General features: G+C 42.5%; 1 protein-coding gene across 50 annotated transcripts in view; it reads right to left on the minus strand.

Moving 5' to 3' along the window:
- Nucleotides 1–1,349: 1,349 nt before the first annotated feature.
- Rbfox1 (RNA binding fox-1 homolog 1) overlaps nt 1,350–15,104 on the minus strand; it is a 2,095,840-nt gene continuing 2,082,085 nt past the window's right edge. For 28 of the 50 annotated variants that reach the window (XM_039085817.2, XM_017597207.3, XM_017597209.3 and 25 more), the window contains 2 exons: nt 5,834–5,909; nt 1,350–4,145 (listed from right to left, as the gene is read on the minus strand). In XM_039085817.2, the coding sequence (XP_038941745.1) occupies nt 4,145; nt 5,834–5,909 (77 nt within the window). In that variant the 3' untranslated portion in view covers nt 1,350–4,144. Of the gene's footprint in view, nt 5,453–5,833; nt 5,910–15,104 lie in introns of all 50 variants that reach the window. The other 22 variants (XM_017597204.3, XM_063268859.1, XM_063268883.1 and 19 more) reach the window with 3 other exon arrangements.

Consider the following 15,104-nt stretch of genomic DNA (forward strand, 5'->3'; position numbering starts at 1 on the left):
TATGCTAGCCTCAATGAAATGATTTCTTTTGTAAGAGGAGTTGTAGTCATGGTGTCTCTCCACAGTAATAGAAACCCTAAGATGCATGTTATACAGATGATTATGAAGTGTGTGTGTGTGTGTGTGTGTGTGTGTGTGTGTGTGTGTGTGTGTTAAAGGGAGAGAGAGAGTAGAGAGAATAGGTGCCCACAAAGGACAGAAGCTTTGGATTCTTCTGGAGTTTAAATCATAGGCAGTTAGGAGCTGCCCAGTGTGAGTGCCGGGACCAGAAACAATTCTCTGAAGGAACACTTGCACTCCTAACCACAGAGACTAATGTTCATATTCCACAGAATTAGCAGATACATGCCTTTGGCAACTGGACCAGATGGGTGAAAGCCTGTGGCATAGTGCTAGGGTCTAGCTTTCCTTGGCATCTTTTTTAACTCTTGCATGATTTCAGATTGACAAGATAATTACACAAGGCAGCATTAAGATATTTGTAAGTAACTACATGGGGCAGGTTGTTCAAACATGAAGGATTTCTTTTTAAAAATTAATTTAATAGAGCTAAGACTCGGTGGTTAAGAATGTGTACAGCTCTTCCAGTGGATCTGAGTTAAATTTCCAGCATCCAGATCAGGTGACACTTAAATGCCTGTGATTCCAACTCCAGAAGAATCCAAAATATCTGGGCTCACATGCATAGAGCATAGAGGGACTGTCACCCTAACACACGAAACAGCCCCCCTCTACTGCAGAATATTAAGAAGCTCAGACTGAGCCTGGTGGTCCATTTGACACAGCTGGTCATATGAATGTATTCCATAGACAGTCATGTTCAAGTTAATGATGGGGACCTGTTCTGAGAAGGCATCATCATATGATTTTGTCTTTGAGACACCACAATGTATATTTATACAAACCATGAAAACCTTAGTGGACCACTCCATAGATCATAGATGTGGCATATAACTATAATCTCAATCTCCTTCCCCCCCGCCTCTCTCTCTCTCTCTCTCTCTCTCTCTCTCTCTCTCTCTCTCTCTCTCTCTCTCACACACACACACACACACACACACACACACACACACACACACACACACACACACCTTCAAGGTAATTTAAAAAAAATTCAGTTTACAGAATGGATTTCACAATGTAGCCCAGGCTGGCCTTGAACATAAAGACAATAATTCTGAGGCTGAGATTGCATGTATGAACTACTATGTTCAATTTCTGGTGGACTTCTTCAATTTTCACATTGTGTGTGTGTGTGTGTGTGTGTGTGTGTGTGTGTGTGTGTGTGTAAAATAGACCCCATAAAGAAATACACAGAGGCAGAAGAACTCAGAACACCAGCTTACAGGTACCTTTTCAGACTAAGCTTTTATTTTTTGATATTACAAACCAGTTTTCTTTATTCACAAACCACTGTAAGTGATATAAACACTAATTTCTAAAGACAGATATACACATTTTCTGGGTTTGCAGATTGAGTGATGTGTGTTAAGAAGTCACTATATGCCACATTAATCTTTTTTCCATAATTCATAATAGCAATAGTTATTTAGATAAATGAAAACATTCCAAATAAATACTGTTGTTTTAAAAAATCCAAAATGTTTGTTTACACCTCTGACATGACAGTTTAAAACGACTTATCGGCAGCTCAGCGGAGTGCCTAGACAAAAGGTTCTGCGACATCGGTTGGCACCCACTTGCTCTAAATGATTTTTATTAAAACTACATACGGTCGTGGGGGAAAGTACAGTTCGTTGATGGAAATCAAAACCGCAAATGAGTTTTACTTTAGCCAGCACAGTAAGAATTCCATGTTTGTGATTTCATACACAATGCAGGTTCTAGGCTTGGAAAGCTGGGGCGACTGGGAGGAGTCTGTTGACCTTTGTGCAGCCCCTTCCTTTTACTACCTTGACCCCATCTGGGGTCGAATGCTACAGCATCATGATAAATTGTTGCCTTGGGTAACATCAACCAGGTGCGCACTGTAGCAGGCCAGGGGAGTGGGAACGTGATGTTGTCAACCTGTCCCCCTCTGGCCCCATCTCTCCCTACTCAAAGAGGTCTGGTGAAAGAAGACCAGTTCCTAGATTTTTTTTCCTCTTCTCACCAGTTCAGCAGTCTCTCTCCCTTCCCCTCCTCGCCCCTTGCTTTTCTTCCTCTCCCAAACCATGATCCTCTGTCTTAGATATCGAAGCTACGAAAACTTTGTTTTCAAATCTCATGAAACTTTATTGATGGTTTAATATCCAACCGATCTTACGGGCATGCACGTAGGATGATGAGGAAAAGCTGGATCACAAACACTTTTTTTTTTCTTTTTAAAGTTTTGTTTGGTTTTGATTTTAAAGCAGAGTTGTTACAGCAGATTGGCAGGTTCACAGCGTGAGTTGATAACTTACTAAAGTGCGTGCCGTGGGGCCGGCACTGCACACACAGGCAAAAACACTACTCAGGGAACAGCTTGCTGATATTTTAGAATTTAAATACAAAAACAGGAAGACCCATGACAGATACCCCAACTTAGGTTAACTTGTAAACAGGACAACATGGGGGGATTCAAACAGAAGAAATTCACAAGCTGCAATTTTTCGGCTGTGTTGCTCTGGCCCTGCTCCGGAAAAGGATGCGGCAGACACTGCTCTTTGGGGAAGGAGGGCATGGTTCTAGTTTTGTTTTTTGTCTTGTTTTTGCTTCCTTCTGACAATTGTCTTGGGCCTTGGCGATAGAAGTAAAGACACCAGTTTAACATAACCCTGGGGCACTGGGGAGAAGGAAGGGCAGGCTCTCACAGACTGAAAAATTGCAAGTTGCTCACAGCGCAGTCATGTTTTCAAAAAGTATCAAGCTGATGAAAATACCGTGATTATCTCTATTCAATGATTGCGATACTTGTAAAATGCGACTATAAATCCAGATATGATTATCATGTAATTCCATAAAAATTATACGTCTGTCTCTAACAGTTAATCTACTAAGCTAAAACTAAAGCCTCAGAGACTGTTTCTAGAACATAACTCCACTGCACAGATGTAAATTTTATACATATTTTTAACTGGTACAAAGAATTTAAGTTTTTATTACTTTCTTTTTTGGAAAAAAAGAAAAAAATAGAAACAGTGCTTTTTATCACCTTTTATTAATGTTAATTTTCCCTCCCGTAATATAAAAGTCAGCAGTGATATCAATAATTTCTCATACTGGAAGAAATATAAAAAGAATGCTTATTGATGGCCTAACTAGTAGCCTTGGCTTAAATAACTAGTGGGTAGGTAAGAAGCTGCGTACTGCGGTGGAATGATAAGAGGGCGGACCGTCACAGCTTCGTTCAACTGCAATCTCCGTGCTATAAGAAGCAGATTCTTAACACAGCCTTTGGCTTGCCTTTGCCAGGAGTAACTTCGAACCATAGATTTATGATAGTTGGTGCAGTGGGTCATTTAGATTCATCAGTTACTATATATATGTATTTATATATATATATATTTTCTTTTTTTTTCCTTTCAGCCAAACCCCAGTCCCAAACCCCTAAGCCCCTCCCGGCCTCCCCTTTCACAGAATAAAATAATATAGATGCAGAAAGAATGACTTGCCACTTACAGTCTTCCCAAACAGCGTAACCCCAGTAGCTTCATGTTCGGCATATATAATCCATTTACATAATATAGCACTCTGGATATGGCCCTAAATCGGTTTTTATTTATATCTAGCCTCTCTCTAGATCAACCACAAAAACTCCTACAGCCAGCAACTGAACTACAAAAACCTTCATAAACCAAAGACCCACAATATTAAAATACACAGAACAAAATATCTGAGGTATAAGATAAAAAATGTAATTTTTCCTCTTTTTTTTGATTTTTTTTTTTTTTAGTTGTTTCTTTGAGTTGCTAAAGTGATGTCCTACTGCATGTGTCGCAACACTCGGGCCTCGGAAAGCTTCCTCTCTCCCCACATTGGAAGGTTGGTTTTTTTGTTTTTGTTTTGTTTTTTGTTTGTTTGTTTAATGGTTTTATCATTTAATATGGAGCAAAACGGTTGTATCCCCCTCGGTATATACTAGCCTGCAATGAAGAAAGAACGAGACCCACATCATCAGCATGGCTCCTAGTCTTGGCATCGGTCAAGGGCGCAAAAGCATTCTGAAACAAAGCAATTTGAGGGGTGTGTTTTTTTACATGTTGCCTTTTGTAACATGTGGATCATCAAAAAGACTAATGTAAAAAAAAATAGACACTCAAAACCAACCAAAATAGAGGGCACCCCCTTCCCCATCCCATGACCTTCTTAGAAAGTTAATGGTGGTCACTCCTGACCTCCTCCTGTAACTCCTTATGAAAAAAATAATAATCCCAGGAAACTGAACTGGATCTGCTGGTCCTACCTACCAGCTATGAGGCCTCCAGTTTACAAATGGGGAAGTGGATGGCTAGGAACTGACTCAGTTTACCGTTTGTTTTTCAGTGACTGGAATAATTGATAAGATGTTCCACTGGGAGAAGCTCTATGTATATTCAAAGGTAGTTCTACACAATGTGGCGAATGCAGGGACTCAGGATTCTTTTCCACCCTTTTCCTCAGGTGGCCTAGGTGTTGAAGCAGGGTTATTGGATGCCATGTTGAAATAAGAATAAAAGCCTGCATCTAGGTTTGGCTAGGCAACCTACGGATTCTGATGCTGCCTCCGTGGGGGTGGGACAGGGGCATTGCTGGGTGTGATTAAGCTTGAAGAAGGCTCTTCTATGCCTGCTTGGGTCTCTATGATCCAGGATACAGGGAATTGTCTAGCCATAGCTTCCTATGGCGATGAGGTGACACTTAAGCGTTTCTTTTTGCTGCAGTTATTGGCGATTCCAATGAATGCCCATGGGACTGAGCTTTAGGGAGAGGACTAAGATTCTCAACTCAAGCAGAAGACTGCATGCCAAGGCGCTGAATTGATCGCATGTGCGCCCAACGCGATGGACATGTCTTACTGGACTCAAGAGTGTTAGTGCATAGAAGTTTGAACAAGTACAGGCAGATTCACCCTACCCTTGCCCCCCACTGTTGCCCTCCCCCTTTCCCTTCCCAAAACAAAAAGCAAAACCAAAATCCCAGATATCCCACCCTCCAAGAAGAAAAGTAAAAAACAACAAACCAAAAAAAAAAAAACCAAACCAAAACAAAACAAAACAAAAAAAAAAAAAAAACTGCAAAAAAAACCCAAAAACCCAAAACAAACAAGATGACCCCCCCCAAAGCCAGCTGATTCCTTAATTTCTTATGTACTAGGCACACTCACAAAGTGTGCCCCTCTGTCTACTTTCTCTCCTGGGCGACTATGACTTTAAACATGAATTGTAAAAGGGGAGGAGAGGCAGGCAGATGCTCAGCTGCCTGACAGCAGAGGCCTGGAAGTCTGCAGCTTAGCTCCTCTGAAGTCTGTGCTGGGGCTGGAACCTTGGGGCTATGTGAATGAGCAGAGCAGCACGGGAGGGAAGGGAAAAAAAAGAAAAAAAAAGTTCTGCATTGACACTGCATTCCGTTAGTGATGGATTTAATTATCAAAATGACTAATTATTCCATTAAGGTAAGTGCTCGCTAGGTGAGACTTGCAAAATTAGAAATATAATAACTTACATGCACTACATTGCCAAGAAATTAAGACATTTATCAAGTTTACTGGGAGGATTAATGTGGCATTTTAGCTGCTGTTAGCACAAGAGACAAATTCAATTAAGGGAAAGTGAGAGGACTTCAACCATCAGCCCATCCTGAGGCCCCAGCTGGGGTGGGGGGCAGGGAAGACAGCAGGAGGAGCAGAGGACAAGGAGGAGCTGCTACTCACCATGGCACCAACGCCGTAGGTGGGGGCTGGAGCAAGTGTGTGGTGGTAGGGGTCGGCAGCATAAACTCGTCCGTAACTGCAAAGGGAAGAAGAGGTGAGAGTGGTTCATGATGGTCGCTGAGGTACCGTGATTCCACTGTGTTTAGAGCAGCAATGAGAGAGTACCAAGAGAGCATGGAGGGGTTGTCCTCATTCTAAAACATGAAACGCCCCTCTCCACTGCAGGATAAGAAGAAACTCAGACTGAGCCTAGTGACACACGTGACACAGCCAGTCTTAGGGATGTATTCCACATACGGTCATGTTCAAGTTAATGATGGGGACCCATTCTGAGAAAGGCATCATCCTATGATTTTGTTTTTGAAACATCACAAATTATATTTACACAAAGCATGAAAACCTTGGGGGTAAAATGTCTCAGGGGAACACTCCATAGATGGGGCATATAACTGTAAACATACACACACACACACACACACACACACACTCCCTCCCTCACATGTACATGCATATATACACACACACACACACTCCCTCCCTCACATGTACATGCACACACACACACACACACTCCCTCTCTCACATGTACATGCACACACACACTCCCTCCCTCACATGTACATGCACACACACACACTCCCTCCCTCACATGTACATGCACATACACACATACACACACACACGCACACACACACACATTCTCTTCTACTGTGATGTTGCTACTTCAGAGTCAGAGGCAGGCAGGAAGCAAATGATAAACTGGTCTTGAGAATCCCTGTGTCTCAAACAAAATTTAGTGCTCAAGAACAGATGAGCTAGATGTCTTTTCATCTTATTTGATTGTCACCAAGCACCCTGGGTCATACTCAGAAATCATAGTTTGGTTTGGTTTCGATCTTGGTATCCTAGAATCTTATCCAATCTCGGGATAGTTCTTGATGTAGGGACATTTGGAGCAGGAATGCCTTCCCAGGGTGATGTGCACACTTGATTTGTAATATCACGCCCTTGCTTGTTTGACATCAATTCCCAGATAGCTTCTGGGGATGATTTGAACAGTGAGGTTTTGATACTGTTCAATGTTCAGATACAATCTTGGGAGAAGGTCCATGGAAAGTGTGAGTGACATGGAGACTCTAGCTTAAATGGTTTGTGGAGAGCATGCTCCCTAGAGGAGAAAGAGGCAGGCATAGCAAGAGAAAAGAAGGAAGCAGGGAACAGTGAGCTGGAGGCTGGCTTTCATCTGATCCTGCTGGTTGCATGTTAGAGCTGATCTCTCTGGGGAGGCAAGTTGGTAAGCTATTTAATACCCAAGTAATACCAAGGCCACCTAAGGACTTTCCTGTGAGGTGATTAAGCACCCAGTTGAGATAGCTTCCATTAGTAGAGAGCCAAGTGTGAGCTGGGGTGGGTATGGATAAGCTACAGGAGCAAACAACACTCATAGCAATTGAAGGATGAAGAATGCCCCAGACCCATTTAGTGGTCTATTTTTAAAAATAAGAATGAGTTCATGTATTCTATCAACCAGAGGAGACTCATTGTTGATGCCTTGAAATACAAGTTGAGCATTCTTTATCTTTTCCATATTTTCCTTCTAGTCATTCCTCTCTGAGTCTATTAAAACAAGAGGTTGACACAAGACACTGTGGCCAGGACACTGATCAAGTGGCTACATGCTCAAGGCATAAATCCTTGCTCTCCTGGTTACTGGATGAGAACCCTACTGGTTGGCCGACTTGGTTGTTTACACAGTGGATCATGGGGAGGCAAACGGAGTGAAGGACCTTTAAAGTTTCAGACTCAAGTTAGACCCCAGGTGGGCAAAACAACAGATAGTTCCAACTTCACCAGGGACATCCTCTGAGCACTCTCTAACAGTCACACCCTTCCTGCATTGTTCCAAGGGCCCTGGCTGGCATCAGCCAGGGCTCACTGATCCTCAGCACATTGCTGCAAGAAATCCTTCTGCTCAGATGTGAATTTCTCTTTGAAGCTAACAAGTAGGCATCTTGTGTCTCCCTCTCTTTCATGTAATACCTTTGTTCATTAAAACTAAAAGTTTCATCGGAGAGTCCACTTGCTAGAAGGAGCAGTGGACGCAAGGTCATGGCATGAGGGTGGGCTAATGTGATGATGGCATGTGGTTTGGTTTTATTGATTTATACTGCTTCTTAATATTTCGCCTGGCAAATTTGGTTATGTTAACAGAAGACTTGCAAAAGAACCTAGGGCATAGATCTGTTCAGCGGTAGCCCACAGAGTTCTGAAAAGTGAGGGTGAAGAGGGACTTTTGGGACAATTGGTTTTCATTTTGAAAAGAGTTTGACTTTGGTCTGGGGAGATAGCTGAATTGGTCAGGCACTTGTTTTGCAAACATGAGGACCTAAGTTAGAGTCCTTGAACACATTTCTTTTAAAAAATGCTAAGTATGCCAGCACTGGGAAAGTAGAGGCAGTGGTCCCTGAGGTTTAGTGGTCACCCAGCTTAACTGACTTGACAAGTTCTAGAGCCAGGGAGAAATCATAAAAAATACAAACAAAAAAATAAACCTCCTCAAAAACAGAACAACAACAACAACAACAACAACAACAAGAGTGTGTAGTGTCCTGAGGGGTGACACTGGAGATTGTCCTCTGGCCTCCACAGACAGGCACATATGTACCTCTGTACCTGCTCCTGAGTCCACTTTTCCTGAGATGGATGAACTGAATGAAAGTATGCCTCCCTCTTCCAGCCCGCTCTTGTCATTTTGGGGCTTTAATACCAGGCATAGCTTCAACCATTGCAGAAACCCCGAGGTAATAGTTTGGCAACACTCTCTTCCAAGGCTAAAGAACATACGGCAGCCTCAAACTATTCCTCCCACACAAGAAGGCTCAGGTTTTCTTCAGGGTGACCTCTACCTTCAGAAGACCATGGTTTTATGATGATTAATAAATTTCATTTCCACTGAGGAAAAGGGACCATGTCAGCTCTAACAGAGAGCACGGAAGCATCTTTTCAAATGCTAATTTTTAAACACGCCCTTGTGTGACAGGACAGTTTAGACACAAGGTTATTAGGGAAAATGGGGACTTGAACAGTACTTCTTCAGCAGACATGCTAGGCACGTAGACACCCCAATGTCCTCAGAGAGAACAAAGAGCAATGGTTCCCAAGGACCTCCACAGACTGAGGGCAACATGACTTAGGGTCCGATCTAGGATGAGATTAGCTTTTATACTGCCGTTTTTTGGTAAAACTGCACAAGACATAATCAGACTGTGAGACTATCCTGGCCCCAATTCCAACAAAGTGGGAATCTTGAGAAAACAGGAAGCATGCACACTGCAGTCCACATACTGTATTGCTACATAAGACACCAACCAGTGCTACACCAGAGCGAACTCAGCAACCTTCCCCCAACTCACATCTACTCAGATGGAAAGCCATTTATAGTTTTAAGACCCAAGTAATCTGTCCATCCATCCTTTGATTTTAATTCTTCCATTCATTTCTCTATTGAATTAAATGTAAATCTATATAAATTGTATCTCATCGTTATTCTGCTTAAAACCTTCCAGTGTTTCATGGATTTTAGAATCATATCCTCTATTCATCCTAGGATCTTGTCTAACCTTAGTGTCACGTGGCATATGTCAGATCACTCCTTTTACTTTTCTATACAGTTGTCCACCTTCTCCCTTCATGGTAAGAAAGACTCTGTCTGCTCTATAGACATGAACCACTTGGATGAGAGAGTAGAGATGAGGAGAGAACCAGGACTCTAAAGACGCTGGAACCCAGAGAATAATCTTTTATAATTTTAAAAATTATATATATATAAACATAAATCTTTAAAATTACAGACACATAGACATATATTGCGTGTGTGTGTGTGTGTGTGTGTGTGTGGACTTTTTTCACCCTTTACACTATCGTCTTAAGTCCACTTCAGTGAGAGCACTGAACCATTAAGGCTTGACTGACTGACCAATGAGCTCTAGGAATCTGTCCATATTGATTCCCCATTTTCCCAATGTGGCGGTTACAGACACATGTGACCATGCTTACTATTTTACACTTGGAGTTCAAACTAGGGTCCTCATTCTTTCAGAGCAAGCACTCTTTCCATTCAGCTGCCTCCCCAGGCCCATGCTGCATATTCTCCCAGTAGAAATATCTTTAGGATATACTTGCTAAACATTCCCCTCAGCCACTGAAAAACCCTTTAAGAACCTGGAAAAAATCTGGGGACTCTTGAAATGGGATATGGAGGTTTGTACTCCTGCTAGATTACAAACACTAGATTTAGCCACGAAGTCCAAACCTTTGTAATAGAATAAGACACAGATAATGGGAGCTTCCTTTGTTGGCTGCCTCATCATGGTTTGCTGCCAGAATGCCTCAAATTAAAACAGGGAGGTAACATGATGTCCCCAGGGAGAACACCAAGAGCTTCTACATCCAACTTCTGCCTTTACAGTGTCCTTGTTCCTCTATGTCAGACAAGACTCCTCTCTTTCTCAGATCCAGGTCATTCCCACTCCAACATCATGTGCTTCTGCCTGAGCTCTGCCACATTCACATGTGAAATGCATGAGAACAAACATGATGATGTGAAAACCATCCACAGAGAAGGGAGAACAGTAGGGTGCAAGGCTTCTCCCACAGAGTCTCACAAACTGCCTTCCCCCTACTGCCCATGACTCTGATTTCAGAGGTAACAGAAAGGATCTGCTCTAACATGTTCACAGGTACTTCAAACAATCAAATTCAAGTGCTATGACACCAAGATCCACCTAAGTTATAAATCTCAGCTGTAGCTTCAATTACTCTTCTTGAAGTCAATGTTACATTGCAGGAAAGTGAATGATTCTTCTATCTGTTGATTGGGATACAAGAATCTATATTTCTATTTGTATGAATACGTATGTGCAGCGTGTGCCTGCATGTGTGTTTGTTCATGTGTACTGATGTATGTAAATAGAAGATGTTGATACTGGGTACACGTGTGAGGCTAGGGGTTAATGCTGGGCATCTCCTTTGCTGTCCAACTGATTTTACTGAGGCAGGGTCTCTTGCTGACCCTGGGAGCATAAAAATTTGGCTAGTCTAAGTAGCCAGCTTGCTTGAGTCTAGCTGGGACACCGCCTGGCTTCTGTGTGAGTGCTGGCGATTCTGTCTGGCAACCTCATACTTGCATGGTAAATGCTTCATCCACTGAGCCATCTTTCCAGCCCTGAATTCATGCGTTTTGAAAATTTTTTATGAATCCTACTGAGACATAGAAATAGAACTTATTATTACTGTTTTCAAAAATCTAGTTAGGACAAGCTGGGTGCTAATGAAATCTGATGTGCCTGTGTGAGTAGCCGAAGCAGAGTTGCAACGGTGTCACAGTTTTCTGCTAAGAATATAGTAAGTGCGGTGTAATTAATTTCACTCCTTTTCAATTAAGAGTCTTGTACGATCTCTTTAACATCACCTTCCCACGCCTCCAGTCTCAGAGACAGCTGGATGAATCCCTATGGGAAGAAAGGTGGGTGAACCCTGTTCCTTCCTCAGACGGAGTTTAGAAGGTGCTGTGGCCTTCCTAGCCAGTCCAACTGTGTCTCTCCAGCAAGAATGGTTGTGCAAATTGCTTCACATTGTTATGCTTTCCTAGGATTATGAGTACTCCCCAGTCTGTATGGTGCCTTTAGGGACTGTGGTATGCCTTTTCTTTATAGCTGGACTCTTAGTTTGTTGGTATTTAGGAAAATGAATCCAGGCTAAGCATATGCTTCCTGAAAAGGTATGAGGGTATAGCGATTCTGGTGTCCCGCTGTGTGGGGAGATCTGGGGGTTAGATAGTGTATCTTCTCTTTCAAATTCTTGGGGAGAGTCAACAGAGGTCTAGTCTTAACATCCTCATTGGCCCATGCCAGTGTCCACCCTTAGTAAGACTCTCTAAGCTAGTGAGGAGGGAGGAGGAGGAGATTTATGTTGTACACAGACTTTATTCTGCTCAGATAGTTTTCCTGTTTTACAATTCTCTTCTGGTGAATTCTGAGAACTTTGAAAGTTGAGGATTAAAAAGATTCAAAGGGAAGCTCTTTGGGTTTCTTCACTGCTGGCAGAATACACTGTTGAGCTGTTAACTTCCACCTTTCCAGAGGGGAGAGCATTAAGAACACACAGGATCCTGACCAAGTCAGTGCTCGTTTGGGCCATGTTCTCTGCTCTTCCCACAGACTGGAAGGGGGAAAGCAGTTCTAGTCCCTTAGATGAGGAGGAAGAGCATTCAAAGGCACATGGCCTTTGGGCTCTATTCCCTAGAGCTAGTGTTAGTCTATCCTTCACTCAGCCACCATTTGTTCAGTACTCAGCACAAGAGCATCACAGCTTTCAACTCTACCAGTTACTGTTTCTCACTTAAAAAAGCAGGCAGGCAAGCCAGCAAGCAAACAGAGAAAAACGCTCTACCACTGACAGAGTCAAACTTATAGACTTTAACATGGGGGATATCTGATCAAAAAATCTTTGTAATTCTGTGGATTCAGACTCTCATAAATCCCATGGGCTTTCTCTGAGCTCTGAATGGGGAAATTTTCTCCCTTCAAAGACTCAAGAAATACTGCTCAGACTATGCTAGGCTTCTGCTGAAGACCATTCTCACTTCTGGACTGGACTGTGCTGACTTCTGAAGTGAGTGAAAATTCTTTTTCTTTCATGCAAAGTAAACATCTATCAGACAACCCTGGAGGTTCAGGACAACAAAAACATTTCCCCAGGCAGTTACTGGCTTCCGCCATTTTCTCACTTTTAGGCTAAGGATAAAACACTGTGCTCCATTTGGGAAAGGTTTTGAGATACGTGTTTGCTTTCAGATGTCTTTGACACAATGCTGGGCATCCACAGCTTTAAGGGAAGGAAGTACTAGCTGGTTCCTACCTTGAGTTCAGTGCATATCGATGATTCTCCTTGTGGTACCCATGAAGCAGGGAGGAGTGTGCTTGTGCTAGTTGGCTTTTCCTTTTTAATTCTATCTGGGTCCCTAGTCTACAGGGAGGATGTTTTGTACATTCATGGTAGCCCTCCACCTTTAGCCAATCCTCTGAGGAAGTAGAGGTGTGCCTTTTAATCATGTAGGTGCTTCTCGATCTGCTTGACAATGAACACAAACCATCTAGGGTCGTAGTAGCCAATATTTGGGACACACCTTCAAGGAGCAATGGCTCATATCCAGACACCAACATATCTGCAGTGTCCTTGCATGAAGGTTTGACTTCCTGCACCACAGACCCCACATTCTGGTTTTCTGCAACAGGATAAAGACCCATTGAAAAATATTAAGATGAAAATTTCTTATACATATTTAAAAGAATTCAGAGGGCGGCAGTTAATCCTGGGAATGTTTCTAGTCACTCTCTTGTGGAGTGACCAACTGGAGTCTGGGTATCAAGTCTTAAAATTTCCTCTACAAGAGTATGCACATTTGCAACTACTATTTCTGAATCATGGATTCAGCACAACCTTTTGTTCCCCCAAAAGCTCTAGATTAGGAGAACCAATCCAGACTCAAAACATCTTTCTAGATCATCTAATACATCAACAGCTCTAATGTACAAGTGGAGAGGGAAGGCAACTCCATTCCTCTCTACAAGGATCTGGTCTTTCAAATTTCAGTCCTTACTGACTTCTTCAGCTTGCATTTAGAAATCAGCTCCAGGAATCACTGAGCACAGATTCAACCTTGTGATCTTCCTGGTTGCCCCCAGTGTGGGGCAGAATGTATCCTCTGAGCTCTGTAGCATCAGTGTGGAAGTCTCACAGAATTTTCTTTTCTTTCTTTCCTTTTAAATTATTTTTTTCACACAACTTTGTGATGAACATAAATGTTCACTCAAATCTAATGCCTACAGAATGTAAGAAATCTGGACTCCACATCTCTGTCAAATCAGAGAGAATCATATTTCCCCACATCTCAATGCAGTTTCAATACCTTGCCTTAGTGTAAATCTCAGTGGGGCAGGCATGAAACAGACAGACAGACAAATAAACACACAAACAAACACTCCTGATTCTAGATTTATCAAGCAGAATGGCAGCCAGCCACTTAGAAAGACACAGTAAGTCCCACTTTGGGCCTTTTGGTAGGTTCGTCTGGAATGAATGCTTCATCTGATAGAAGAGGCATACACTGAAGACATCCTCTTGTAAACCCTCATTCTGTCTTAACCCTGTTGTAAAAGCCAGGAGGAATTTCCCATCATGCTTTGAAATCACTGTGGCATCCACTAGCAGCATAAACACACAGTCATAGGACTATTGGTGTCCTTCATCAGCTCTGTGATCTGGCAATCCTGCAGAGAGGTGGAGTGGAGCAGTAGCTAAGGCTCCTTGGGGTTGCCTGCTACCTGCTAATTAAAGGCAGGAATCCTGACAGTACAGGACTTACAAGTGCAGTGAGGACCAGATGAGGCTGATGGGTCACTAGCTTATGAGATGCCAAACAGGCATCAGTTAGTGGCCGAGAGTGCTATAAACAATGCCCACTGCCTGTTAGATGTAGGATGGGGTACAAATGCGAGACCCACCCTGGGTTGGGATGACCACTGGGGTTTGGGATACTGGTCTCTTTTATGTTTATACAAGCAGATCAGAGACTTCCAGAGGTAACAAGCCTAGTGAGAAAGACACAGGTTCTGGGATCTGAACCCCAAGTTATTTTCTTCTACTCTAAGAACAACAACAACAGTGACAATGACAACCACACACACAGTCACACACACACAATTCTTTACTTGGAAACACATTAAAGCATACAGTTGGGGGCGCAGTCGTAATGAATTGTGTGTTATTCTAGTATAATGCAGTTTCAAAGAAATAGAGTAACAGCCACAAATATGAGCACCATATATTGTTTAACATTCCATCAAAGATACAGTTTTGTTTTCATTTATCTCAATATATTTAAACTACAATCAGTTTATAATTATTAATGGAATGGCTTGTACAATAGTCAAAACTTAAATGTTTATGAATTCAGCTGCAAACTTTAGACTTAGAAATACAGATGGGCCAACCATAGCTCAGGGCTCAAAGTCAGGAGAGTAAGAGACTCACATCCAGGAAAGACTCCAGAATTCTCCTTACCAGTGGCTAGAAAAGATTTCCCAGGTGTATGCCTAACTATGCTATGGAATGACCTGGGAGAACTTGCTAGAATGTTGATCTTCAGGTTCCCTTTTCAGACCCAGGAATCTAACACCCAGGGTTGAGGGTGGGTGAGGGACTGAATGAG

This window comes from Rattus norvegicus, chromosome 10 (assembly GCF_036323735.1).
Source record: "Rattus norvegicus strain BN/NHsdMcwi chromosome 10, GRCr8, whole genome shotgun sequence".
NCBI lineage: Eukaryota > Metazoa > Chordata > Mammalia > Rodentia > Muridae > Rattus > Rattus norvegicus.